Raw genomic sequence first — 27,000 nt, 5'->3', positions numbered from 1 at the left:
CCTCGCTCAGCCAGTGAGCGGGAACCGGTCTGTATGTGGGATCCGAACCCTCGGGCGGGAGCGCCGCCGCGCTTCCCAAGCAGCGCACTATCCAGTGCGCCACCAGGCTGGCCCCATCATATGTGTACTTTTTAAATATGGAGTCATACTGTTTGTAACCTTTTTTTACTTTATATTATGAACATTTTCCATATCCTAAATATAATTCTTCAGCATCATTTTTACTGTTCACATAATATTAAATTGTGTGATTATGCCAATATTTATTTAAGCAATCCTCTGTTGCTTGACACTTGCATTTTTAGTGATTATAAGCCACACTGCAATGAACATTTGTCTATTACTTTATTTTTGCACACATCTTTAATTAGTCCCTAGGATAAATTCCTATAAGAGAAATACTTGGGTTCAAAAGATTTGATGTTTTTGAGATTTTTTAATACATATCTTTGTAGCCTTATGTAAATGATTTCATTTCTATGCATTTTCTCATCAAGAAATTCTAGAAAGGAAAAATAAGGACCAAAAATGAGATTCTGTTATATCTATTTTGTAACTGAATTTTGGACTGTGCGATGCTCCCCTAAAAGTCTGTTCTTATCTTTTAGTCAAGACACTTGACAGCTTTTCCATGACAGCCAGTTGGCATCAGTCACCGTTAACCACTTTTCTCATGCATTCTATTTTTCTTATTTCTGAAACACTGTCTCTTAAACCAAACACCAACTTCTACCTCTGTACTGATTCCCCATACGTCTTCTGGGATTTACTGGCAAATCTGTCAATTCCAAATACTTTTCACAATTTGTCAACCTCAGCATCTATTCCTACTTCATGCAGAAATTCTTTGTTAGTCCCTGTTTTTGTGTATGTGTATCTATCTGTCTAACTCTCACTTTCAGACATACTCCAATACCCTGCCCATTCCATCTTCATTTCCTCTGCATGATTTCAAGGCTTCAAGGAAATTAAACTTGTTCCTATCACACAAAGGTTGGGGATTCCTATGTTAAACAATGTTGTTGTAAATTGGGAATAAAGATTAGCACAAAGAAGAAAATAAAAATCATATGTCATCCCTCAATCCAGAGATAACCATTCTTAATTTTTTATTTTTTTAAAGTTTCTTGTTCTCTGCTTAGACACAAAATCTACTAATATATGCTTATGTGATAAGTTACATTTGGTTTTTAGGATTTTCACTTGTCCAGACTTACTTATTTTGGTAATAATTTGGAGGCTCCAGGATCGAAATGCATCACTGAGGTTCAGACTTATAAAGAAGGGCAACAGACGCATCCCAAATGTCTGTTAAAAGGAGCCTTAAAAATTTTTTTTATTATTCTACAAATTTGTATTTAATTTGTCTTCCAACTGATTAAGTGATTTTCAGGAAGGCTTATTTCAGGAATAAATAAGAAACAGGCCTGATCAGCTTAAGATTCTTAGAAGGGTACAGCAGGTGCATAACTCTTCAGCAGATTGCAGGATATCCTACCAAGGGTTAGTTAGTGTTTCTGTGGGCTGTAAAAGAGATTTGCTAGCCAGAAACAACATGTACTATTTTCCTTGTCAGCTTGGGATCAGGGAGCTAATCTTTAATCCTGCATTGCAGTCAACCAAGGGATAGCCCATGTAACAGATGTGTCCCCACATTTGGTATTTATAAGGAATTTTCACTGGGTTTTAAAAAATTTTAATGATGTACCTATCTGCCTGTTAGTATGTTGATAGTGAAGCCCAAGTAAGGTAGTATGTATAGTTGAAATCTTTTATTGCCAAGTAGTTTCCAGTCTCAAAGCGAGTGTTGTCATAGCCATGTCTGAATAAACAATGGAGAACTTCTGCCTTAAAGTGTGTGGACATGTGGCTTGTCCTCATTCCTAGACATCGTGGTAGATATTGGAATTAAGATAGTAGTCATAATGATGAATCAAGGAGAAGTTGAAAGCTGGGGAAGAGTATCAATGGGACAGATATAAAAGCAGCAAAAAGTCTGGGACTAACCCTGGAGAGAGGATAGTCGGTTCTCTATTATTTGAGGTTAGTTATGCTGCTCATCAATTATATTGGACCGCAATTTTGTACATCCTTATTACTAACTTTCTTTTTTCTTCTATTTTCCCATTCTTGGCTCCCTACTAGATATTGAGAGGGACTTTGAGATGGTGCAGAAAAGACTAAATTCACATTAGTCAATTTTACTTCTAGAAGGGTATAATCACAATTTGTGGTAATGGGCATGCTGCCAGTATGGATCTGGCCATCACATCTTGGGCATGAGTGGTGACAGTCAGCTTTGTACCCCATGAATATTCATAACCAATAAAAAAAATTACTTCTGGTATTTAGTTCTAGTAAAAAGATTGATAGAAACATGGTTGAATTATTACTTTATTTTACACTCTGTGTTCTTGAATTGCCAGTGCTATCCCCTTTATTTTTTCAAGGATAACTAAGACTTGGCTGAACATAACTGAATAGCATAGGCATGAGCTACTGTTGGTAAAGGAGAATCTTATTCTTTATTAGAACACCCTGACCACTTGGTATCTGAGGATCAAATGTATTTGTCAGTTGTATTTTAATAATTTATTTCTCACTTCATAAAAATACTAAATAATAGGCATTCTTTCTAAAAATGTAGTAAATTACAATGTAAGCATCATAAGGCAATATGAAAATAAAGGGCTATTTAACAAATTATTTCATAATCACTAAATAGCAATATGGAAGAAATTAATTTGCATCTGCACTCACGCCATACACCAAAATAAACCCCAGATAGATGTAAAGATCAAATTTTTAAAAATCAACTATAGATAACTTTCAGAAGATAGATTAGGCAGTGAAAGAAATTACAAAGGAAATGATATACAATGATATAAAATATTTTATTTAAAAAATAATAAAATTAAAAGAAAAAGGCTTGTAAAAATATTCTTTTCATTTGTATCAAAGCAATATATAGAGAGCTTCTTTAAGTTTAAGAGAACTACAGGACCCTGATAGATAAATGGACAAAGGAATTTTGACAATTCATACAAAGCAGATATGAGTATTAAACAAATATGGAGAAAATATTCTATATATTAGCAATTAAACTAGTGCAAATTTGTAAAGCACTATTTTATACCTAATTAAATTAGAACCAAAAAATAATTGATAATGCTCACCGCTGGCAAAGTTATGGTAAAACCAACATGTTCATACATCACTACTGTCAGCAAAAAGTAGCAAAATTCTTTTGGATAACAATTTGTAATATATGTATTTCAAGAGCCAGGAAACTGTTTATACTCTTTAACCTAGAGATTGAATCTGAGGAAATAATATAAAGAAAGTTAAGAATCAAATTTAAATTAATAAAATAAAAAGATGGAAACACAAGCACAAAAAAAGGTAAGAGGGTACAATAAACAACTATTACAATTTATAATAAAAACTGTAACATGAAGAATAAATAATACATGAAAAAAGTAGAAAAAATTACACATTGCATACAACTTTTACTTAACTGTAAACATGAGTGAAAACTAGAAGGGAAGATGAAAAATGAATACAGCGTGAGATTTCAGATAAAATGTGTCTTCTGACTTTTCTAATGTTTCTGCTATTTAATCCTAAATAGAGATTGAGTAAACAGGGGTAAAACATCCAAATATTGTTCTAATTGTAGTAGTTATTAAAAATGAGAGTAACTTAGGCTTTTACAAAGTGGTTCAAAGACACATTGCCTCGTTATGTTCTTGCCCCAGAATCCAGTCATAGTATTTTATCCAGCCCCTAGAATGGTAAAAATGACACTATTTTTAGTTCTTCACTGGACCCTAATGAGGAAAATTCTCTTACAATACGCCATCAATATCTGTGTGCTGTGTGTGCGGCCGGAATAAGCTGTGGAGATGGAAGTGAGATTTTGTGAGCCACTTAGTACCTGTCATAGAAGCCCTAACGATGTTTAAAATAGTCAAGTCTGCAACTTGTTGCTTCCTCCCAAATCTCACTCGGTATCATTTGTTCCTCTGGAGATTTCATATTTGTGAGCTATTTGTATTTTAAAGAGATTTGCTTTTATATAGCATCTATTCCATTTCAATAGAGCAGAAACCTTGAATACTGCTCATATCAGGAGAATGGGATGGATGCCCATGCTATAAACACCCTCATTATAATTTTTTTCTGCTCTATGTAGTTATATTTTGAAGGTCAGGTTTTAGCCACTGTAATGAGAAACTACTTTTTATTAAGAATTTACAGAATTTCTTTTCTCTTAAGGTAGAGAAAATTAGAGGAGGGAAACGTAGCTCGCTTCTTGATTCTGATGAACTCTTTCTGCTCTTGCTTCATTGATGTAGTAGGTAATGAGTTGATTTGCTTTCAGGACAAGAATATCTTCAAGTTGATTTGCTTTCAGGACAAGAATATCTTCAAAGCTAACTCAACACTACTTTGTTCCATGTTCTGCAAACAGTGGCCTTTTAGTGATCGTAACCTTTAACATTGTCATCACCCTTCTCCTCACTCTGTGGGGCTCCCAGCTCTTTGATGCTCATTTCTTACCTGTGATGATGCCCTGGTAAGAAAGGGGACCAGGAGAAGGATCAATGGATTACATTATTTTTTTAAAGGTTCATGAGATTAAAGCTTATATTGATTGAATTTTTAAAGTGCTTTATTTAAAATAGCATTTTATTCCATGTAAAAGGGATACAGGCTTATGGTTAAAAAAAAAATTTAATACAGAAGATGATAAAAAAAAAAAAAAAGCAGTATGAATCACCAACAATGCCACCACTTAGAAATGACCCCTGTTAAATTTTTGGTGCAAAAAAATCAAACTCTAAGAGAAAAAGAAACTTGAAAATACTGCAGCTATATCAGTAAACAATCATGACTAATGACTAATGGCCCTCTCAATTACTTTATGAGAGCAAATATGATATAGTAGAGAAAGCACTGTCCCTTATCAGCCAGTTCTGGGGTTCTGGGCCCAGTTCTGCCACTTACCACCTATATGACCTTGGTTACTTAACCATTCTATGCCTAATTTTCTCTTCTTTAAATAACTGTAATAAGGCCAGACTTGTAGAGTTATTGTAAGTATTAAACATATGATATATGTAAAGCACTATGCTAGTATCTGGCATATAGTAAGTTCTCAATAAAAGATAAATACTAATATAAATATTATGCATTTAGAAGAATATCATTGAAAATTTATTAAGCAAAGATTCATTGAGCATCTGCACTAGAAATTCCAAGAGTAGTAAAACAACACCTGTAAAGCGTGATGGGGTAGGACAGTGGTGTACAGGTAGGACAGATGGGGTAGGACAGATAGGTAAATTGGCCAAACATGCAAGCTTAAGGTGAGGAGCTGGAGCTGTGGAAGTGTCAGGATAGGTTTTGTTTGGAGGATAGGCAGTATATTGGAGATCTCTGATCTGCTTGATTTCAGTGGTTAAAAATTGATACGAACCAATATGTGTGAATATCTGATCTATAGTACCAAGACCCAGAAAAGTTATGTCTTTTGGTGGGAGATACAGTATGGAGGTCATTCTGGGTGATGGTGAAATTGGTACCTTCAGAATGGCCTTGTAGAATGGTCCCTAAGCAAATTCCAAGATCTCTTCAAGCTTGTTTCTTGCTTGTGTGCCTAGATACTTGGGAAGTGCCATTTGAGGAGATCTCAGAGCTGCAGTGGCTGGGTAGTGGAGCCCAAGGAGCTGTCTTCTTGGGCAAATTCCGAGCGGAGGAGGTGGCCATCAAGAAAGTGAGAGAACAGAATGAGACGGATATCAAGCATTTGAGGAAGTTGAAGCACCCTAACATCATCGCATTCAAGTAGGTCAAGGCTTTTTTTTTTTTTTTTTTGTAAGAAATAGAGATATGTTCTTTCCCCCAATATATACACATAAGTTCTTGCTTTGAAAGACATTTCAAAAACACTCTATAGATTTAGCATTGTGCTAGGTGCTTTAGGAAGGTACCAAAAAACTGTTAAATTTGAGTCATGTCCTTAAGCATCTTATAATATTGTGGTTCATTTTGCCAGAGTATGTGCTGCTTGGAAGGGATGCCCATGGGGCAGGGAGAGAGGAAGTGGATTCCCACCAAGCAGTCAGATCTTTTGCATCAACCTCATGTATCAATGGGTTGACAGAGGTCACTTCAGGATAACCTGAACATCCAGAAATTCAGTTAAGAAAATAAAGCTAACATCTGAAGTGAGCATAGTTGGTCCCAATGCAATAGATATGTATTTTTTATTAGTTTCTATTAGCATCCCTTCTTAAACATTAAGTTGTAATAACTTGTACCTTCATAGTATAGCCTCAGGTTTTGTTAGATCCCTTTTCAAATAATGTCAAACACTCAGTTTTTTAAATCTAATGATAGCAGAGTTATTGATGATAGTAAGTTATATGTTATATTCATTTCACAAGTAGTTGTTTTCAAGACTGTGTGAATATATCCTTCTAGTCCCGACTGTTATTTTTATAATATTGTTATTTTTATAATATTTATAATATTGTAATATTTTATAATATTGAAAGGTAAATTTGTAGAAGTCACCAAACTTGGAAGTGCTGAGCTCTAAATATATGTAATCCCTTCTGCCCAAATCTTTCCCTAGAGTTCCCTCCCTTGCCAGTCTTTAAATGTTGCCCTAGACTTGAAAAAGTGAATGGCAAGTGGCTTTAGAAGAGGCAAGGTGAAAAGAAGAAAATGTAATCTCTAGATGGGATGAAAATTTAGAAACTAGAGCTTCTTGGTATACTAGATATGTATTTTTCATTCCTGAAAAACAGTCTGACCAATGAAACTACAGCTACAAGTGGAATAACTTACTAATCCCCCTTCCCTAAACTAGGAAGAACTTCTCCCAGCCCCAAGAGGGATCCTTCCTTGATAAAATTTTCGTTAGAAAGCTAAAAATGTCATGTGATAAGTCTTAATTGGAGTCACATCCCCAAAGTAAGAAATAGAGATCCTGAGTACAGGTTTTGTAGAATGGACTTAAGTGAGTACTGAGGTTGAGTTTTGTGTCCCAAGCAAGACTCCTTATGAAAAAAGAAAGACATGCGAAAGGAAGAGAAGCATTCAACTGGGAGATTAAATGACAAAGAAATGTTTAGATTCATTTCCTGTGGAAAGGACATTTATGCAGAGGACATGGGTGAGAGCTTCAGTTGCTATAGTAATACTATCATTGGTTCCTCTAGTAGGAACAGGAGAATGTGTAACCAAGATGAAATACTATGGAGACCAATTATAATCCTTCCAAAGATGATAAATTTCAGAAGACAATAGGAGAATTATTTTAGGCAGATAGACTAACAGAGACTCCCTTCTATCCTTCATTTTACTTCACTGAGACAATCATCGCTTTCAGTATGCTAGGTCCTCCTAAATGGAATGAAGGGCTAAGAACTTTTCAACTTAGATCAGTAGGACATTGGGTTTGAAACACAGAATATTCTACAGGTTAGCATGGCTTTTTGGCCTCCTGAAGCAAACTAGTCTGTGTGGCCCAGACAAGAGGGCTTTCTGGCAGGATGCTCTGGGTAACTGAAGGTAGAAATGTGTCCTGAGACAATGGAGGTTTGAGGAGCTCTGTTTTTCCTTACCTTCTTTTTGCTTCTTCCTTTCTCTACACAGATTTTATCCACCTTACCCTTCTGATCCTCCGACCTACATATGCAGTTTTCAGCATTGTTGGACAAGTATTGGCATACTAGTGTCCAACTCTTTGGGCTGGAAATAATTGAATAGTCTTTACCTCTACATGAAAACAATAGTGAGACTATGTCCATGACTCCATGGCCCATGACACCATGCTTTTGGGCCATTGTGCAGTGTTATGTTTGCAGCCATCCATGCCATGTGTTGCTTCACCAATGAATCACATTCAAGACCATTTGGAAGATAGGAGGGCATGATTAGATTTCAGTACATCTCTCTGGATTCAGATTTCTGTGCTTACAACTTCTTTTGAAGTTAGTAAGAATCATGTACAGAAAGGGAAGTGTAAGATAAGAATTTTCCTTTTTTTTTTTTTTTTTTTAGTAATCTTTTAAGAAAACCCAACCTGACTGTTCCTAATGGAATTCAGTGCCAGGGGAAGAAAAGGTAGCAATTAGAAGTAATTACAGAGATGTTATTCATAGCTACTAAGAAGCCTTGTCACAGTACAGGGCTGAAGGAATGATTGCTTCTCATTCGTCAGTCAAGAGAGATGGAAAGTGCATAACATATCACTGTTAGGCCCTTTTTGTCTGTTTGTGTGACAAGCTAAAACATAATTGAATAGGATGCTGAGTACCTTCAAACAAATATTTATCTTGATATTCTTAAGCACATCACATTATTCCTGCCCTGTTTCATTATTTTCAGTGGTGATAATTAAATTATCTGTTTGTAGTTGCTGTGCCCTTGTCCTCCATTGAACTTTCCTCAAAGTCAAATAACAGAAACCTGAAAAAATTTTTTCGTTAAAGATCCAGATGAGAATTTGGATAGACTGGAAAATGATAGGAGAGCAATAAAAATAACTGTGTGGCATTTGATAGGCACATGAAGGCGAGGAAAATGAAGACTAATTATACTTCTACATAACCTGCTATTGTTATAAGATCTCCACATGATCGGTGCCTCAAGCCATGGCCTCTAAATTCTTTCATCACTTATAGCAGCTTAAGACATAAGACATGAAATGGTAGCTAGCTGAAGACTTTAACTGAATGTCTCGTAGATACAGTATTCTGTTAACTTCTCTAGAAAGTTTCAAAGAAAGGCATACATACCCTTCAAAGATGGGACACAGAGAACTGCATATGGTAATTTTTCTTCTCTCATCCTGAGAACAAAAACGAAGAAGAGTTTATATGATTATTCCCACTTTTATGAGATAATGTTATTAACATAGGAATTCCCAGTATGCTTCTCTGTACAGAAGTTAAAAAGCTAAAAGGGAGGCAGTGTAGAATAGTGAGTGGAAAGAGCATGGCTTTGAAGTTAGGTGAATTGACTTCCAGCCCTGTCGCTTATCAGTTGTATGATCACAGCTGTGATTAGGACAAGCCATTTTCTCACCCTAAGCCTTACCTGTAAAAATGGAAAAGGTGATATCTATCTTATGATGGTTTGGGGCAGATTAAATAAGACAAACAAATATGTAGAAATGCCTGACAAGTAGAAGATGTTGTTTCATGTTACTAACCTTCCTCTTACTCCATGCCTCTGCACATGTTATTGTTAGAGAAAGTTGAGGTAAAGTTAAGAAACATTTGTCAAGGACTTGCTATGAACGTCTAGGTCATGTGGTAGAGAGAAAAGAACTCGAAGACCTTTCCCTTCAAGTAGCCTATAATCTCCCCTATATGGGGAGAGAAAAGTTGTCTATAAAAAAACTAATGGCTGCTATGTATCGTGGGGACTTAGAGAAGAGAAAGGTCTTTTTGCACTGGAATAATCAGGAAAGGCTTCATGGAACATGTAGAAAATGATGGAAATATAGGCTGCATAAATTTATAACATGTTGTATAATATTACTTTTATTCTAAACAGAAATGTCTTTCAAAGAACTATAAGAGATTGAAAATTTGACTAATTTAAAAATTCAACAAATAATAATAAAATAGCAATATTTTATTTGAATTCTCTTTCTGTATACTACATATAAAACTCTCTATTTGGGCCGAGCCCGTGGCGCACTCGGGTGAGTGCAGTGCTGGGAGCGCAGCGATGCTCCCGCCGCGGGTTCGGATCCTATATAGGAATGGCCGGTGCGCTCGCTGGCTGAGCGCAGTGTGGGTGACACCATACCAAGGGTTGCGATCCCCTTACCGGTCACAAAAAAAAAAAAAAAAAAAAAAAAAAAAAAAAAAAAACCTCTATTTAAGTATAAAGGGAGATATTTTAAATTATTCTTAACAATCTAAAACAATAAGGTATCCAGCCTACACAAACCGCAGGAAAGGGTGCTCTTTGTTTCAGAATGTGATGGTTCCACAGAAAAAGCACCAGACACAGCATAGCGTATAGATGCAAGTGAACAAATCACACAAAAATTGTCTATTGCATAATAGAGAAACCTGTAAACTAGAGGGATTTAATGCTCATTTAAGAACCAGGAACTATTATTTATTTGCATTTAAAAATGATTTGGATAGAGAATTGGTCTTTATTAAATTTGTTAAATACTCAAAATATAAGTATGTATACATGTATGCTTGTATGTATGTATGTATTTATGTACATGTTTGTGTTTTCTTGGAAGGGGTGTTTGTACCCAGGCCCCATGTTATTGTATCATCATGGAATACTGTGCCCATGGGCAACTCTACGAGGTCTTGCGAGCTGGCAGGAAGATCACACCTCGATTGCTAGTAGACTGGTCCACAGGAATTGCAAGTGGAATGAATTATTTGCACCTCCATAAAATTATTCACCGTGATCTCAAATCACCTAAGTGAGTTCTGGAGCTATTTTTTCCACAATTTTCTTATTTTGAAATAAGGAATTTTTATCAACCACAGGTGAATTTTTTGGACATCATACTTTTAGTTCAGTTGATATCAGCACAGTGGGTAATTCTATTTTCATATCTTTTGGATTATTGTTGACCTACTTACCAATATGGCAGATATGTCCAGGTGCCTGACACTAGTTTTCCCTTTTTGTTGCTTTTAAATTGTACAACTGTGAAACAAAATCCATTATTATCTGAAGTATTTACTTCCATCATCTCAGATAATTAATGCCAAACTTTCCTGCTTGAAGGCTTGATTTATTGTTCTACTGTATTCCAAACAAATTTTTTTTCAACTGAGTTTTAGAAATGTTTACAACACAACAGAATAAAAATGGATGAATAAGAAACAGAGGCAAAGAGAAAATAAAAACATTAGAACTAAAACTTGTTTACAAAATATATGCCATGGAGTCTGTACAGATGTGAGAGTAGACTACAAATTTGGCTTTGAGCTTTTAGAGTCTATGCAAAGGAGGTAATAAATAGTTACAAGGTTCACAGTGGCTGTTAAAAAAATGAAAACTGGTTATGTAAGAGAAGCAGAACTGTTTCTAGTAACCTGTTTTCAAAATGATTCCTTGGCTACCAATACCCACTTTAAGAGGAATTTTTATTCAGTTTCCCGACTGCATGAAGGAAAGAAAGGAACTGATAAAATGGTATATTTCACTGTAGCTCCTATTTTTAAACATTTTTATTATTTCTTATCCCATTTTGGTTTAGAGAAGCAGAAAAGGATTAATCTCTTTTCAAAAAACATATTTGTATAGTGCTTTCATGATATACAGAATTTTTAAAAATCCATTATCACGTCTTTTTTGATCCTGGCAAAAACCGTGTGGGATAGATGTGACAAGTATCATTATTCTTGTTTTATATGAGAGAAACTAGGGCTCAAGCCAAACTCTTGAGGCTAGGACTTGAACCCAGAACTTTTGAACCCAAAACTACTGCATCCTACTTTGTTAGGTGAAGGGGAAGGATTCACAATGAACCCTGCCTCTTCTGCATGGAAGACACAAATCAGTTCTTGATTATAAACTTCAAGGCAGCTATTATTTATCACCATCATTTTCAACAATGTTTATTCCAGTGATCAGTTCACTGAACAACCTCCTCCTTGATATACTTACAAATAAACATTATTACATAGCATTCATTCCTTCTGTTCATATTCTTAACGTAACCTGTTGCTTTTGCCATCTACTACATACACATAAAGAACATGAAATACTTGCTGAAGGCCTCTTTGAATAGCCTCCTTTTTAATCACCTTGTTTTCCTTGAGAATTAATTTTAGAGGGAAGGAGTCCGGAAGTCTTAGAGTGTATAAAATCACATGCTATTCTCCCCAGCTTCTGCCATTTAAAGGTTAGAATAGTTATGTCAGTTATCCAGTAAGCCTTTCCCTCTGTTAACCCCCAGCCTTGGCAGGCTCAGCCTCTCTGGGCTTCAAGCCAACATTGAGAAGACAAAGATCATTCTGGCTTGCTGTAATGAGAGATTTCATTACCTGCATTAAATCTGCTAGCTGTGTGACCCCACCTTTGTCTCAGAGAAGACTTCAGAAAGGTTCCAACATATCATCTCTAGTCTCCTCCCAAGTCCATTCCTTCATTATGCCAACAGAAAAGGAAGCTCCTAGTTTCTCTTTCTAGGGGCTCATCGCCTTTTCTGACTTTCATGGTATATGATACCATCAATTCTCCATTTATCTCCGATATCCCATAATATTTTAATCCTTATGCATTTTCACCAAGACTAACACCGTTAAATCCAAACTCCTAAACTGTGTAAATTTTATGTATCAGGTGCAAAACCAGGGGTAGGATGTGGCTGAAAGTGTTCTGAAGCAATAGCAGGCACTGAACCGTTCAGTAAATAGAGGGCGTTTGGCGTTGGGGGCGGCAAATGTGAAGTCCCTAGTTCAGATGGAGAAGGAAGGGGGGACAGATTCTGAAGTTTTCTGTTTTCTGGCCTCCTCAAATCTGATACTATTTGAGTATTAAGCTCCTATTGTTAAAAATAGGTCCCTCTATCATAAAAGCCTCTGAAACTCTAACTCATTAACGTTCTAAAGTTCTGAACAGGTTGTCTCAAGTGAATTCAGCCTAGTGTGTGAGGCTGTGAGTATGCTGGACTGGGCACCAGATTGTATTCATCTGTAAGGCTAGCAAAAGCAGTTTGTCCCCAGTTCACATTTCAGTAAAACATGACTTGAACCTACGTAAGCTTAGAATTATTTCTGCTTTTCCTCAGCACTGGAGAAATCCCAGCACACATAGTAGTCTTTTAACGTAAAATGGCATGGTCCCATTCATGATATTAATTGGCCATCATTTAAACAGTGTTTTGAAAGAAATGTTTTTCTTAGTGGGTAGGCTGAGACCAGCAAGGATGGAAACCAATATTTATTGAGCATGCATGCTTTATGTATCTTACCTCATTAATTACCTTAGACATCCAGTGAAGTCTGAAGCAGCACCCTATAATCAGCCACGTTAACATACAAGTATCTGTAGTGAAACCTATGTTATTCACACAAAATAGGAAAAATAGAGTGAGTTTGCCTTATACATATGAAAATATCTATAAACTGTTTTGATAGTTTTTTGCATTTTTAAATTGTGGATAAGATACTGTGACCTAAATTGTCTCCATCTTACAGACCACAAAACTGGGGCCGGCCCGTGGCTCACTCGGTAGAGTGCGGTGCTGATAACACCAAGGCCCCGGGTTCGGATCCCACATAGGGATGGCCGGTTCGCTCACTGGGTGAGCGTGGTGCTGACAACACCAAGTCAAGGGTTAAGATCCCCTTACCGGTCATCTTTTTTTAAAAAAAAAAAAAACTGACTTAGAAGAGTTAAGTAATTTGGCAAAGCTCACACAGTTAGCAAGTGGTGGAGGCAGGATGTTAAAAGCCCACTACCTAAAGCTACCTCACAAGTATGAATGTTGCTGTTTCTAGTGTCTAGCTAATGCCCCAGTAACATTGGAAATTGCGAGCTGAATTCCACAAGGTATGAGATAGCAAATAAAATCTTCAGTTGTCATTTAGAGTCATGGTTTTTCATTAGCACTAATGATCTGGGTGTTTTCTTTATTCCTTTTTAAAGTGTTTTAGTGACTCATACAGATGCAGTAAAAATTTCAGATTTTGGTACATCTAAGGAGCTCAGCGATAAAAGTACCAAGATGTCCTTTGCTGGCACAGTTGCATGGATGGCACCAGAGGTGATACGGAATGAACCTGTCTCTGAAAAAGTCGATATATGGTAAGTGGCACCATCTGTGCTAACTAGAAAGCCTTCTCCCACTTTCACCCTATTAGCACTTTCTCCCTTCAACACTTTACTTTCCCAGAATATTTTTTAGTGTTGCTCACTTCTGGTTGATTTGTCTCATGTTATCTCAGGTAATATCCAGTGTATATGATATATGGTAGGAAGGATTAGGAGGGGACTTATGGTGAATATTCATTCAGTAAATTGTAAGTTTTGAGGACCCTCGGAAAATATGCTAAACTTTCTGGAAAATTGAAAGTTTACTTTCAAATGACTGTTTAGTATAAACACCTTTCTGAAATGTATTACGTAATTTTCACCTTCTTGAGTAAAATACGTTAAACAAGGTTTACCTAATTCTTCATGACTCAGATCATCGTTGCACATATCCATTATATACCTTGCTGTGATACGGTTGTGTGCTCTAGGTCTATTTGAGGTGTACAAGGCTGCCTGCCCTTTTATTGAATAGCCTCCAAGGGCTATGCTTTTTAAAAAATCTTTATCAATTTTTCCTCTGAGGTTATAAGTCTTTACTCTTATCAGTATTTTTTCTTGTAACTGCTTTTTTCCTCTCTTAAAATTGGCAACTAGTAACTTTTCAACTTAAAACAAAAACAATAGTATATGTTGAAATTGCATGTAACACCAGAGTAAATAGGATAAAGTAGAAATGTGGGATGATTTGTAATTTTGGTGATTATTGCCAAAGTGTCCTCCTTAGGAATTACACCAATTTATGTTCCCACCAGAAATCTGTAAAAGTGCTTTCTCAGTCTCATCAACAAAACGTGCTGAACTTTTGATTTTCATCAGTCATATAAGTAAAAAATGGTATCTTGGGTGCAGTTTTAATTTGTATTCCTCTTATTAGTAGTAAGGTTATACATTTTTTATATGCTTAAGAGCCATTTGTAATTTTTTATTTGTGAACTATTCATATCCTTTGCTCCTTTTCAGATCTTTATTCTTATCAATTTATGAGTATTTTATATGTTAAGAAGATTAGACTTTTGTGTAGATGAGTTGCAGATACTTTTCATATTGTTATTTTGCTTATGGTGTGTTTTTTTCCCATGCCATATTTTTTTTAATGCAGTTTAATTTATCAGTCTCTTCTTTTACAGCTTCTAGATTTCATAGTTAGAAAAGCTTTCATAAAAAAAGAAAAGAAAAGAAAAGCATCACTCTAAGATTATTTTTTAAAAATTTCTCCATATTTTCTTTTAGGATCCTTATGGTTTCACTTTTCACATTTAAATCTTTGGTTCATTTAGAATTTATCTTGATGTATAGTGAGGTATAGATTTAATCTTTTTCCACAGTTGTCCCAGAAGTATTTATTGACTAATCAATTTTTTTCCCACTGATTTGTGATGTCACTTTTATCTTATACTCAATTTTTATATGTATTTGGTCAATTTCTGGATTTCTTTTTCAGTCCATTATTCTAGCTGTCTATTCATATGCCAGAGTTAATTATTGAGGCTATATAATATGTCTTAATATCTGATAGTGTTGGTTACCCTTTATTGATTTTCTTTTTCAGAGTTTTCCCGGATATTTCTGTCTTTCTTATAACATTATTAGAATTTTAAAACTGGGTATATGTATTAATTTGATTAAAAATTAATAAAGAACTAAAATACAAATCAGTCTTTCTGAAGTATCTTCTGTACATGTTTCTGGTACTACCATAGGTCTTTTGGAGTTGTGCTTTGGGAACTGCTGACAGGAGAGATCCCCTACAAAGATGTAGATTCTTCAGCCATTATTTGGGGTGTTGGAAGCAATAGCCTACACCTTCCAGTTCCTTCCACTTGCCCTGATGGATTCAAAATCCTTATGAAACAAACATGGTAAGAAATATATTTCCCCCAATATTCTTTTTTACTTTCTTCTTCAAAAGCATATATAAAACTTCTCTAAAATAGCAGGGACATCTCTAATGTGTATTTGGAGTAAATTATCTGGTGGTGGAAAGATTAGGAGCCTTGGAGTTTGAGGACTCAGATAGTAGCTCTGCTCTTTTCTCCCTGTGCAATTTGGGGCATGTCATCCAAGTACCAGTTTTCTCATCTATAAAATGGAGATAACATCTACTCATAGAGTTGTTGTGTTGCAGTTAATTAAAATTTATAAATAAAGGATCTGGTATGATGTCTTGAAATAGTAGGCTTTAGTAAATGATAGCTATTATTACTTTACCAGTCCTCATTTCATCATTAGAGGTATGTAATAATTACATTCTTTTTTCTCTTTGGTCCACCAAAACTGTACCGAGATATGGTACAGTTATATTATACTAGTATAATTAGATATAGCCAGTTTGAGATACAGCCATTTTGGAGTACAAAATCTTTTTTGTAAAGTACAATAAAATCTTCATCCTCTTGGACACAACTTCTGAAATGCACAAGCTGTATTTTTTACTTTTAGGCAGAGTAAACCTCGCAACCGACCTTCTTTTCGGCAGACACTCATGCATTTAGACATCGCATCTGCAGATGTACTTGCCACTCCACAGGAAACTTACTTCAAGTCTCAGGTAAGTTGGAATACTATCATTCACAGCAACATGGATGGACTTAGAGAAAATTATATTAAGTGAAATAAACCAGGCACAGAAAGAGAAATACTGCATATTCTCACTTATTTGTGGGAGGTAATAAAAATAAATAAGTATGCAAACAAATAAACAGGGGTGGGGGGAAAGTTGGGAAACTTTTTACCAGGTGCTACTGAAAGACAGGGAACTTTTGGTGAGAAAGTTAGAAGACCCCTTAGAAGGGGGCCATTCTGATTGTTATAATAATTATATAATTCTATTCTTTGTGAAATAATAAAAATATATACTTCATATATATGACATCTTGAGTTTTTAAAGCACTTATATATTATTACCTCATTTGGAAAGAACAAGTATCAGAATGTCATCCTTATAGTGGGTTCAGGTGAACTTGTTGAAGACAAAGAGGAAAAGAGGATATGAAAACTGTAATGCACGTATGTTTGAACTAGAATTACTGCTGACCGTCATGAAAGTATTGCTTTCCTTGATGTAGAAAAGCTGAAGTACAGAGGCAGGAAGATAAACAACAGAAATAAATAGTTCATGATGGAATTAGGCCCAGAGAGAACCTTTTCTCTAACTTTAAGTGTGTCATCTGGCAGCTCCAAATAAAATATAATTTAATGTATCTGTTAGCCTTCACTGTACTACCAGCCATCCCAAAACTTAATGGCTTAGAATGGTAAGCATGTATTTAGCTCACGATTCTGTGGGTTGGTAATTTGGGCTATGTGATTATTCTCCCGGCTTTGACTAGGCTCACTCATGCATCTGCAGAGACTGGCTGATCCTAGATGGCCTCATTCACAAGTCTGATGATTGGCTGGCTCTTAGCTGGACCACATCGGTCCTCCTCCATGTGGCTTCCTATCCTTCATCAGGCTAGCTTGGGCTTGTTCACATGGTGCTCACATGGTAACAAACGCAGCAAGAGAGCAAACCTCGATGCACAAGTGATTTTTTAAGCCTGTGTATGTGTCATGCCTGCTAATGTCCAATTGGCCAAAGCAAGTCAAAGGCCAACCCTGGTTCTAGGGACTGAGAAATGGGCTTCACCTTTTGATGAGATAATCTGCAACAGCACACTGTAAGGGCATGGATCTGGAAAGGGGAAGAATTGTAGTTACTAAATAGAAATGCTATAAATGTCATAAGGATTGGTGGTCTAACCACTATCAATATGGATAGCGAGTGGTGGGAGATGAATATATGCAAGGTCCTTATGCCTTCCAGACCCAGGCAATATCAAAAGGGATAGAACTGTGACTTTTGAAATAAATGTGATGATCCTAAAGTATAGCTTTATGCTTACAGAATTTAACTATAGTATTACCTAATTTCTTATTTCTTGGATAGCTTTGTCTCACTTAATGTTATTGTGTTTCTAAAATGAATTTTTGTTATGTGAATTGCATCTCCCCATTGACTTCCAGTATCATTTCAAAAATTTATTCTCAGAAAAGATATTACCAATTGGTATTTCAATCTACTCCTCACAGCTTCCCATCCACAATGGGTAATGAGTTTATCTAACAGGAAAGTATCTGTTGAAAAATGTACTGGACTTTGGGAGGAACGTCATCCCTGGGAGTTAAACAAGCGTTCAAATATGCTTTACTACCTGCCCCAACCAGAGGCTTGGATACTTGCTTCTTTGGTATCTGATAAACAGAGAAACACTTTGCCCATCAGACATTGAAGAATATCTTAATAAAGGCACATGGGTTTTTTTGTAGTTTCTAAGGAATGATAAATCAAAGATTCTTGCCCTGTTGCCCAAAGTGCTAACACACTATCTATAATCTGTAAACTGAGCTCTCCCCACAGCTATGTCTATAAATAGTCAGGCTTGCCCCTATAGTTTTTTTAGTGCTTCTAAGAAATTATTATATAAGTAAAGAGTTGGCTTTTAGAAAAAATAAGAGGATGTAGGAGGTTGACTTTTCTTATGTTGACAGGACATTTCCTATGTTCTTTGGTATGCATTCAGATAAATTCCCTTAGAACTATTAAAACTACTGCCTATCTACTCAAATACATGTGGATATAGGACAATGGATAAGGACTCTTTTGAATAACGTCTTCTGTTCATATTCAGAAAAAGACTTAGCCCTTTTGTGAAACAAAAGAGATTAACAGTGAGTACTCTCTAGGAAATCTTTCAAACTTTAGGATATGGTGACTGCAATCACAGCTTTGCTTCCTTTACTATAAAACTATACATACCACAGTTTTGAAAAGCAACTTTTGGTGAGGGTACTAAATCAGAAGCCACTGAGATAGTCAGTATAACTGTACAGATTTGGAAAACTTCAAATTCTAAACAAAAGTTACTTAAGTGCTCTCAGAATACCACTTCTGAAGCCAGGACAACATTTTCTGAGAACCTACCCTATGCAAAGCACTGCACTGGGTAACTAAGTACCCACAGTTGGTGTCCTCACTTGGACCAACTCACATTCATTATCAAGATACCCATAGCATGGAGCCTTAAATTTTAACCCAGAAAAGGCTTGTGGGGGTTGGGGGTGGCAAGAATAGGAAAGGAAAGGAGAAGAGAAGTGAGGGCAGGAGAGGAGGGTAGAGGAGGAGAAGGGATGAGAGAACTCAGTACATTGGACATCTGTCTTGGTCAGTTCAGGCTGCTAAAACAAAATACCACATACCGAGTGGCTTATAAACAACAGAAACTTATTTCTCATAGTTCTGGAGGCTGGGAAGTCTAAGATCAAGTCCAAGGCACCAGCAGACTTGGTGTCTAGCGAGGGCCTGAGTTCTGGCTCCTAGATGATTCCTTCTCACTGTGTCCTCACATGGTGGAAGACGAACAAGCTCTCTTGGGCCTCTTTTATAAGGGCACTGATCCCATTCATGAGGACTCTGCCCTTATGACCTAATCACCTCCCAAAATGTCCCACCTCCTAAAACCATCACCTTGGGGGTTAAGATTTCAACATATGAATTTGGGGGAGAGGGACACACACATTCAGACCATAGCAGCATCTTTTAATAGTTATTCTTTAAATTTTTCTGCCAACATAAAATCTCACTTCTCCTTAAATAGCCCCAAATCTGCTATCCTTGAAGTTTCCTATGATTTTTCAGTTATTTGTAAGCTGATTTGTCTCCAGATCTGAAATTGAAATCTCTGGCTAATGATAATAAGGTATTTATGAAGTGTCTAGTGAGGTACTAGCCAAAGCAATAGACCTTGAGTCTAAATCCCGTTCCTGTCACTCAATACTATGTGACCTCGGATAAATCACTAAATTTCTCTAAACCTAGGCTTATTCATCTAAACAATGGTGATAACCATGCCTTCTCTTCCTTAGGGAGTTTCTGTGAGAATCAAATGAAAAGATAAAAAATCAAGTTCACTGTTATCCATCAAAAACTTTGATTGTAATATGTTATTATTTACTTCCTACAAAGCTACAAAAATTAAGCCACCTTTGGGTTGTTACATTCTGGGTGCTTTTTCTGATGTATTCCTGAGATGAATAAGATGGCAACTAGGGAACTCCAATTAATTGTTTTGACTTTATCTTGCTCCAGTAGGGAAGAACTGGTTGTGCAGCACACGTAAGGTTTTGCTCTTTCTACAGCAGTCATATCTGAGGTTTTGCCTCTTCTTACCTGCTGATGAGATCTTCTCAGTGTCAATTATCAATCAATGTTGTTAGCCCTGGTCTCCATCTTTCACAAAAACTGTCAATCAAGAGTGCTGCCAAGAGCGCAGCTGACTCCTTCCTGAGAGAATGTGCTTCATCTGTTTCTCATCAGCAGCACGTGTATAAAGCCACAGTGTATGTAGAACAGACGAACAAAGCAACTAATTTCAGTACAACATTAGATTCTGCCAAAGCTATTGCTTTATTCCTAGACAATCAATTATTTCTCGAAATAGGCAATTATTGCTCCTGGTATTCAATTGCATTTGATATGAGTCTTTAGAAAACATTTTAGCCCCATTCCAGATCACAGCTGCTAGTAGGGTCATGTGGCTGGCTTATAAGCTGTTCCATCACCTTCTGCCTTTGTACTTTCTAGTTTCCTCTTGAGTGCCACTGTGATCACCCAGAAATTCACCCAGAGACACCAAGCTCATTATTGGGCTAGACTGTGCTGTCTTAATAGTAATCTCAGGCTAGCCGGTTAGCTCGGTTGGTTAGAGCACAGTGTTGATGACACCAAGGTCAAGGTTCGGATCCCCTTACCGACCAGCTGCCAAAAAGAAAAAAAAAAGTAACCTCCTCATGAGTGAGCGGATGTGTAGGCAGAGACTGGGCACTCATACCTGGAGAGACAGTAAAGAGGACTCACGTACCAATTGAGAGTTGGACTTAGTGCCCACTAAGGTTTACCTGATTCAGAGTCTATGATATTCCCCTACTAAGCAGCCCCCAATATCTTGCTTCTCTATTCCTTAAGCTAGACCGGAACAGGCTCAACTTCTTCTTTGTTTACTTTTTAAAAATTGTGGTAAAATATGTATTGTATAAAATTTGCCATTTTAACCATTTTTAAGTTAAAATTCAGTGGCATTAATTGCATTCACAATGTTGTGAAATTATCACTACTATCTTTTTCCAAAACTCTTCATCACTCAGTTAAGCAATAACTCCCCATTCCCTCCTCTCCCCAACCCTTGTTATCTCTATTTTACTTTCCATCTATATGAATTCGTCTGTTTTGGATATTTCGTTTAAGTCAAATCATATGATATTTGTCCTCATGTTTTCTTTTTGTGGGTGTGACTGACTGGTACAGGCCTTGACCCTGTTGTTACTAGCACACGCTCTCCCAAGTGAGATAACCGATCAGCCCTCCCCCCCACTTTTGTTTTTGTTTTTGTTTTGGGGTTTTTTTGGCAGCTGACTGATATGGGGATCCTAACCCGTGACTTTGGTGTTATAAGGCTACACTCTAACCAACTGAGCAAACCAGCCAGTCCCTTGTTTTCAAGGTTCATTTATGTTGTAGCATGTGTCAGAACTTTATTACTTTTTACGACTAAATAATATTCCATCTATATATATACACCACATTTTGTTTATACATTCATTTGTTAATTCAACTTCATTTTTACACCTGTATTATGGGAGATAAAAAAGCAAGGTTCAGGTGGAGCTTCAGTCTACTGATTGAATAACTGGAAAGACTGGAAAAGACAAAAACCTTCTAAATGTTATAGACTTCCCCAGGCCTTACCTGGGACATGAAAAGAATATTACTAATGGTAATAAACCAAGTTTCAATGGATTTTCCCCTTACCTGCTTACACAGGACTTAAGTACAGTACCTTGTTAAGCACTCCTTTACTCCTTCCCTCCAACCACCACATGCATTTCTGGGGAATCCCAGTGAGAAGTGAGGATATCGGCTTCATATTACATCTGCTCTGTTTTCCACTGACTCTGGCAAGACACAGCAGTCTCCCACCTAGCATCTGCTGGGTATTGCTTTACTGGTTAGCCATTGCTGTTTTCTATTAAGACTGTAGTCCCCAATTGGCATCCATTGGATGCTGCCATACCCTTAAGGCACTGCCATCACCCCCTGGGAGCTGCTCTCTCCTGCTGCAATGGAAGCTCTGGAGTTCCCAAGATTCCTAAGCTACACATTTTTCTGATTATACAATGAACTCTTCCTTTCCCTGTTGAGTTACACTCTGTGAACAGTAACAGAGCAATGCTGGCTATAGCCTGGTATTTTTCAGGTATCATACTAAAACAATAGGAAGCCCCTCCCTTTCTATGACAGAGGCTTTGTTATAGGTCAAACTCATGCAGGACTCATCCTTCCCTCATGATGTTCTCTCTCAGAGACTCCAAAGGCTCTGTGCAAATTGGCTTCAGGCCTGCCCACCCTCCATTTCTTGACATCCCCAGACAAGTCTGAATTGCTGAGCAAGTTCAAATTGGAACTCCTGTTACATAAAGATTCTAAGTATATGTGATAGAACCCCAAATTAACATCTACCAGGAACACGATACCTTTGGGGAAAAACACATTTTTAATCAGTACCTGGTGCTTACCCGTACATCCCGTTCGTTCTTCACAGGAGGGAACTTCTTTATGGAAATCCACTTTCTTATGGGTTTCAATCTTCAGAAGGTTATCTTTAAGCTTCCCATAACCATAAGTTAGACTTTAGAGGTTATCTCCTCTAGAATTAAAAAACCTGATCTGTGATATCTGATTCCTTACCACCAGAGGGAGGTATTCCTTTACTTAGTCCCTTCTTTATTTAATTGTTGAAGTATTGTACTAGAATCCACTGACATGTTTTCACACACAAGAGGATGATTTAAGGCCCTCTCCCTTATCCTTCTTTGGTCTAACAACTTTTGCTTATCATTCTTTGGCCTCTTAAAAGTTCAGAACTCGGGCCGGCCCGGTGGCGCACTGCTACAGTGCGCCGCTTGGGAAGCGTGGCGGCGCTCCCGCCGAGGGTTCGGATCCCACATGCAGACCGGTTCCCGCTCACTGGCTGAGCGAGGTGCGGGTGCGACACCGAGGGTTGCGATCCCGTTGCCGGTCCCGGTCCGGTACGGGCGTGACACTGAGGGTTGCGATCCGTTGCCGGACATGAAAAAAGACAAAAAAAAAAAAAAAAAGTTCAGAACTCTTCCTACTCCATGACTTTGATCTGATGATTAAAAGAATAGTGTTACCTGAAGTTCAACCAAACCTTCATTCACTGCTTAGATGCTGTCAAAGACAAACAGTTGGGTAGTGTATTCAGGATCTTGGCTTTCTGATGACATTATTGGGCAGGTTTGGTGCCTGAAAGTCAACCACTGGCAGAAACCTTTCTCCAATTGCCAACATATGAATATATATGAAAATCTAGCTTATTACAAATAGATAAGCAAGATGATCATTTTCTAAATAATTACAATATAATTTTCTCTAAAAAAATAAATGAGGAACAGCTAATTTGGGGAAAACCTTCTATAAATCCACAGTTACTTAAGAATAACTTCTTCTATGATTCAGAGAGATACTTTTTTTTTATTGTGGTAAGATAATACTTAACATGAGACCTACCCTCTTAAAAGATTTTAAGTGTATAATATATGTGCTGATTGTTAACTATAGGTACAGTTTTGAACATCGTTATCACTAGAACTTATTCATCTTGCATAACTGAAACTTTATACCCATCGATTAACAATTCCCTTTTTTTTTTTTTGACCGATAAGGGGATCGTAACGCTTGGCTTGGTGTTGCCCGCACCACGCTCAGCCAGTGAGGGCACCGGCCATCCCTACAGAGGATCTGAACTCGTGGCCTCGGCACTACCAGTACCGCACTCTCCCGAGTGAGCCACAGGGTCGGCCCTAGCAATTCCCTATTTTCCCCTCTCTTAGCAACAACCGTCATTCTACTTGCTGCTTCTATGAGGTTGACTATTTTAAATACCTCATGTAAGTGAAATCATACAATATTTGTCCTTCTGTAACTGGCTAATTTTCACTTAATAAGACTTATTCATGTTGTCACGTGTTGCATAATTTCCTTCTTTTTTAAAGCTGGATATATTCCATTGTATGTATTATCACATTTTCTTTATTCATTCATCAGTTGATGGAAATTTAGGTTGTTTCCACATCTTGACTGCTATGAATAGTGCGATGAACATGAGAATGCTAATATTGCTTCAAGATCCTGGTTTCAATTCTTTTGGATAAATACACAGAAATGGGATTGCTATTGTCAAAAAACAAAAGACAGCAAGTATTGGAAAGGATACAGAGAAACTGGAGCCTTTGTACATTGTTGTTGGGAATGCAAAATGGTGCAGCTAATACGGAAAACAATATGGAGGTTTCTGACCTAACTAAAAATGGAACTACCGTATGATCCAGAGAGATACTTTTTAACATTAGTCTAGAGGTAATAGAATAGGTTTAGGGGAAGGTTATACAATCAGAGACATTTAGTTACACATCTGGCCTTCAATGGAAATTACCTCGATCTCACTAGCTTCTTGGGATGGTAGTTATACATAATATTAGGAAACTTCTTTTAGCTGTTTTTCTAGAAACTGCCTGTAAACCATATTCCAGCAGAGGTTTTCCTGCCCCCTAAAATTTAGGTAAAATTGGCTTGAAATTCTGTGTCCTGTGGAAAGCCCAATGTCTTCTCTAACACTTCTGTAAATTCCTGTGAAATTTATAATTTCTTGCTCTGCCTTCCTAAAAATCTTGTCTCCTGCCTCTGCCACCTTGTGGTGGTTCATTTATTTTTGTCCTATCATTGACACAAATGTAAAATTCAGCACCTTTCCTTGATTTCTTTTTTTTTTCTTGATTTCTGAAAAAATAAAACAAATAAAGAAAAACACTGATCCAAAGCCAAACTAAATGTCAGAGACTACTGAAGTCTTAGGAAATTGGAAGAAGTTTCAGTTTTGAACAACTTAAACCACATATGAGACATCCATTTCTGTACTGAAATTTTGTCAGATTACCAAATTGTTTGGCCATACTTTCTCACCTTCTCCTCTCTCTCTCTCTCTCTCTCTTGTTCTTTCCCTCAACTGCAATTCCTGTATAGTTTCCTAAATTTTTATTCCCGTCTCCTGATGTTCATGCCCCTAGAGTCTTCTACTCCAAATATTTTCTCAAGGTATTTTTCTAAATAAAGCCTAGGAGGAATTCTGGTGCCAATTGTAAGGATGATCATATTTTCACAGACACATACACGTACGTACCATGTGGTTAGCAGAACTCTTCTTTCTGGCCCGGCTCTCTCAGCCACCATCTTGACTTAAATTGATCTCTTTTTTTCCAGAGGTGATGGCAAGTATGCCAGCCGTGATGTTTCTGACAGCCAGTGTTGCAGGGGAACTGGGAAAGAGACAGTGTTGTATATTGGAAAAGACATATAGGAAATAGGTAGCATTTGCAGATACAGTAGCATGAGATATTTTGCCATCAATCAACTAATTTTTATTGGACATCTATTCTGAATAAGTCTCTTTGGTGGAAGCATGCAGGGGAAAAAATCTTGTATATGATCCTATGGTTATATCAGAGATTGAAACTCCTAGAATATTAACAAAATCTAACTTGCTCCCACCAAGGCTGAGTGGAGAGAGGAAGTAAAAAAACACTTCGAGAAGATCAAAAGCGAAGGAACTTGTATACACCGATTAGATGAAGAACTGATTCGAAGGCGCAGAGAAGAGCTCAGGTCAGCTGATCTCTCCTTCTCCACCTCATCTCATCCCCAGGCCTTCAGATATTAGCAGGAACCCTCTTTGTAGATCACCATTTCACTGTCTACACCCCTTTCACCTCTGCTTTTTATTGTTATGTTCTTTAAAAGTTTCTCAGAAAGTTAGCTCTCCTTTATATCTTTCTTATCCTCTCCTCCCAACTGTATTATCCTACTTTATTATATCTCTGAAACAAAGATTCTTGGAGCAATGCTATTTGTTCATTGAGCCACTATCGTAGGTGCCGTGGAAGGCCAGAAATGTATAAGATTTAGTCCCTGGCTTCCGGATGCTTATAATCTATTAAGGGGTACAAGACATGTTTATAGATGACCTCTGTCTTAGTTGGGGCTGCTGTGATAAAATACCTTAGACTGGGTCATTTATAAACAACAGAAATTTTTTGCTCATAGTTCTGGAGACTGGGAAGTCTAAGATCAAGGTGCCAGCAGATTCAGTGTCTGGTAAGGGCCAGTTCCTTATAGTTGGTGCCTTCTATGTGTTCTCACATGGTGGAAGGGCAAAAGGGCTTCCTCAAGCCTCTTCTATAATGGCACTAATACCTAATCACCTCCTAAAGGCCCTCACCTGTTTATACCATCACTGTGGATGTTAGGATTCAACATATGAATTTTGGGGGACATAAACATTTAAACCATAGCAACTACTATATTAGACAGGATCTGTGCAAGCATGGCCTTGACTTTAACTCCATATTCCCCTTAATATATGAGTATATTATACCATATTCTTATTAAGATAGTGCCAACATTACACAGATGAAGGCTATAAATTATGCACAGATCACATTCAGGTTTAACATGTGGCTCTCCTGGCTATTCTGTATGGCTGAATGGGCTGTTAAGGATAAGTCAAGTGGAGAGCTTAGATTTCCCATCTCCCACTCCATTTCATGAGTCATTGCATCGGACAAGGGAGCCTTAAAAATAGAGGGCCGTAGGGCAAATGCTTTTGTGATAAACCATCCTTTTTCTTATTTTACTAACCTGACCTTTGTTCTCAAGTTAGTTGGCCTCACTGATCCTGTTTTCTTTGATAGGCATGCTTTGGATATTCGTGAACACTATGAAAGAAAGCTTGAGCGGGCTAATAATTTATACATGGAACTGAGTGCCATCATGCTGCAGCTAGAAATGCGGGAGAAGGAACTCATCAAGTATGTATCCAGAACAGTGTCTATCCTTACTGATTTGAGCCTATCAATCAGCAGAAACATACTACTCTTCCTTGTTGCTGCTACTCAGAGCTGGCAGATATTTTGTTCATCTACCCAGCATTCCTTAAGGGATGTGCTGTGCACAGGCCCTGGCCCTGGTGTGGTGCACAGATGAGCGGGTGGCACGGAACC

General features: G+C 37.2%; 1 protein-coding gene across 1 annotated transcript in view; it reads left to right on the top strand.

The window, feature by feature from the left end:
* Positions 1-27,000, top strand: part of MAP3K13 (mitogen-activated protein kinase kinase kinase 13) — a 47,490-nt gene that overhangs the window by 1,983 nt on the left and 18,507 nt on the right. Inside the window, exons 2-8 of the mRNA XM_008573918.1 lie at positions 5,667-5,850; positions 10,289-10,480; positions 13,663-13,821; positions 15,531-15,689; positions 16,270-16,378; positions 25,497-25,606; positions 26,692-26,808. Of these exons, the coding sequence (XP_008572140.1) occupies positions 5,667-5,850; positions 10,289-10,480; positions 13,663-13,821; positions 15,531-15,689; positions 16,270-16,378; positions 25,497-25,606; positions 26,692-26,808 (1,030 nt within the window). The remainder of the gene's footprint in view (positions 1-5,666; positions 5,851-10,288; positions 10,481-13,662; positions 13,822-15,530; positions 15,690-16,269; positions 16,379-25,496; positions 25,607-26,691; positions 26,809-27,000) is intronic.

Source organism: Galeopterus variegatus, unplaced genomic scaffold (assembly GCF_000696425.1).
Source record: "Galeopterus variegatus unplaced genomic scaffold, G_variegatus-3.0.2 Scaffold971, whole genome shotgun sequence".
Classification (NCBI taxonomy): Eukaryota; Metazoa; Chordata; class Mammalia; order Dermoptera; family Cynocephalidae; genus Galeopterus; species Galeopterus variegatus.
This window is presented reverse-complemented; position numbering and strand designations above follow the sequence as displayed.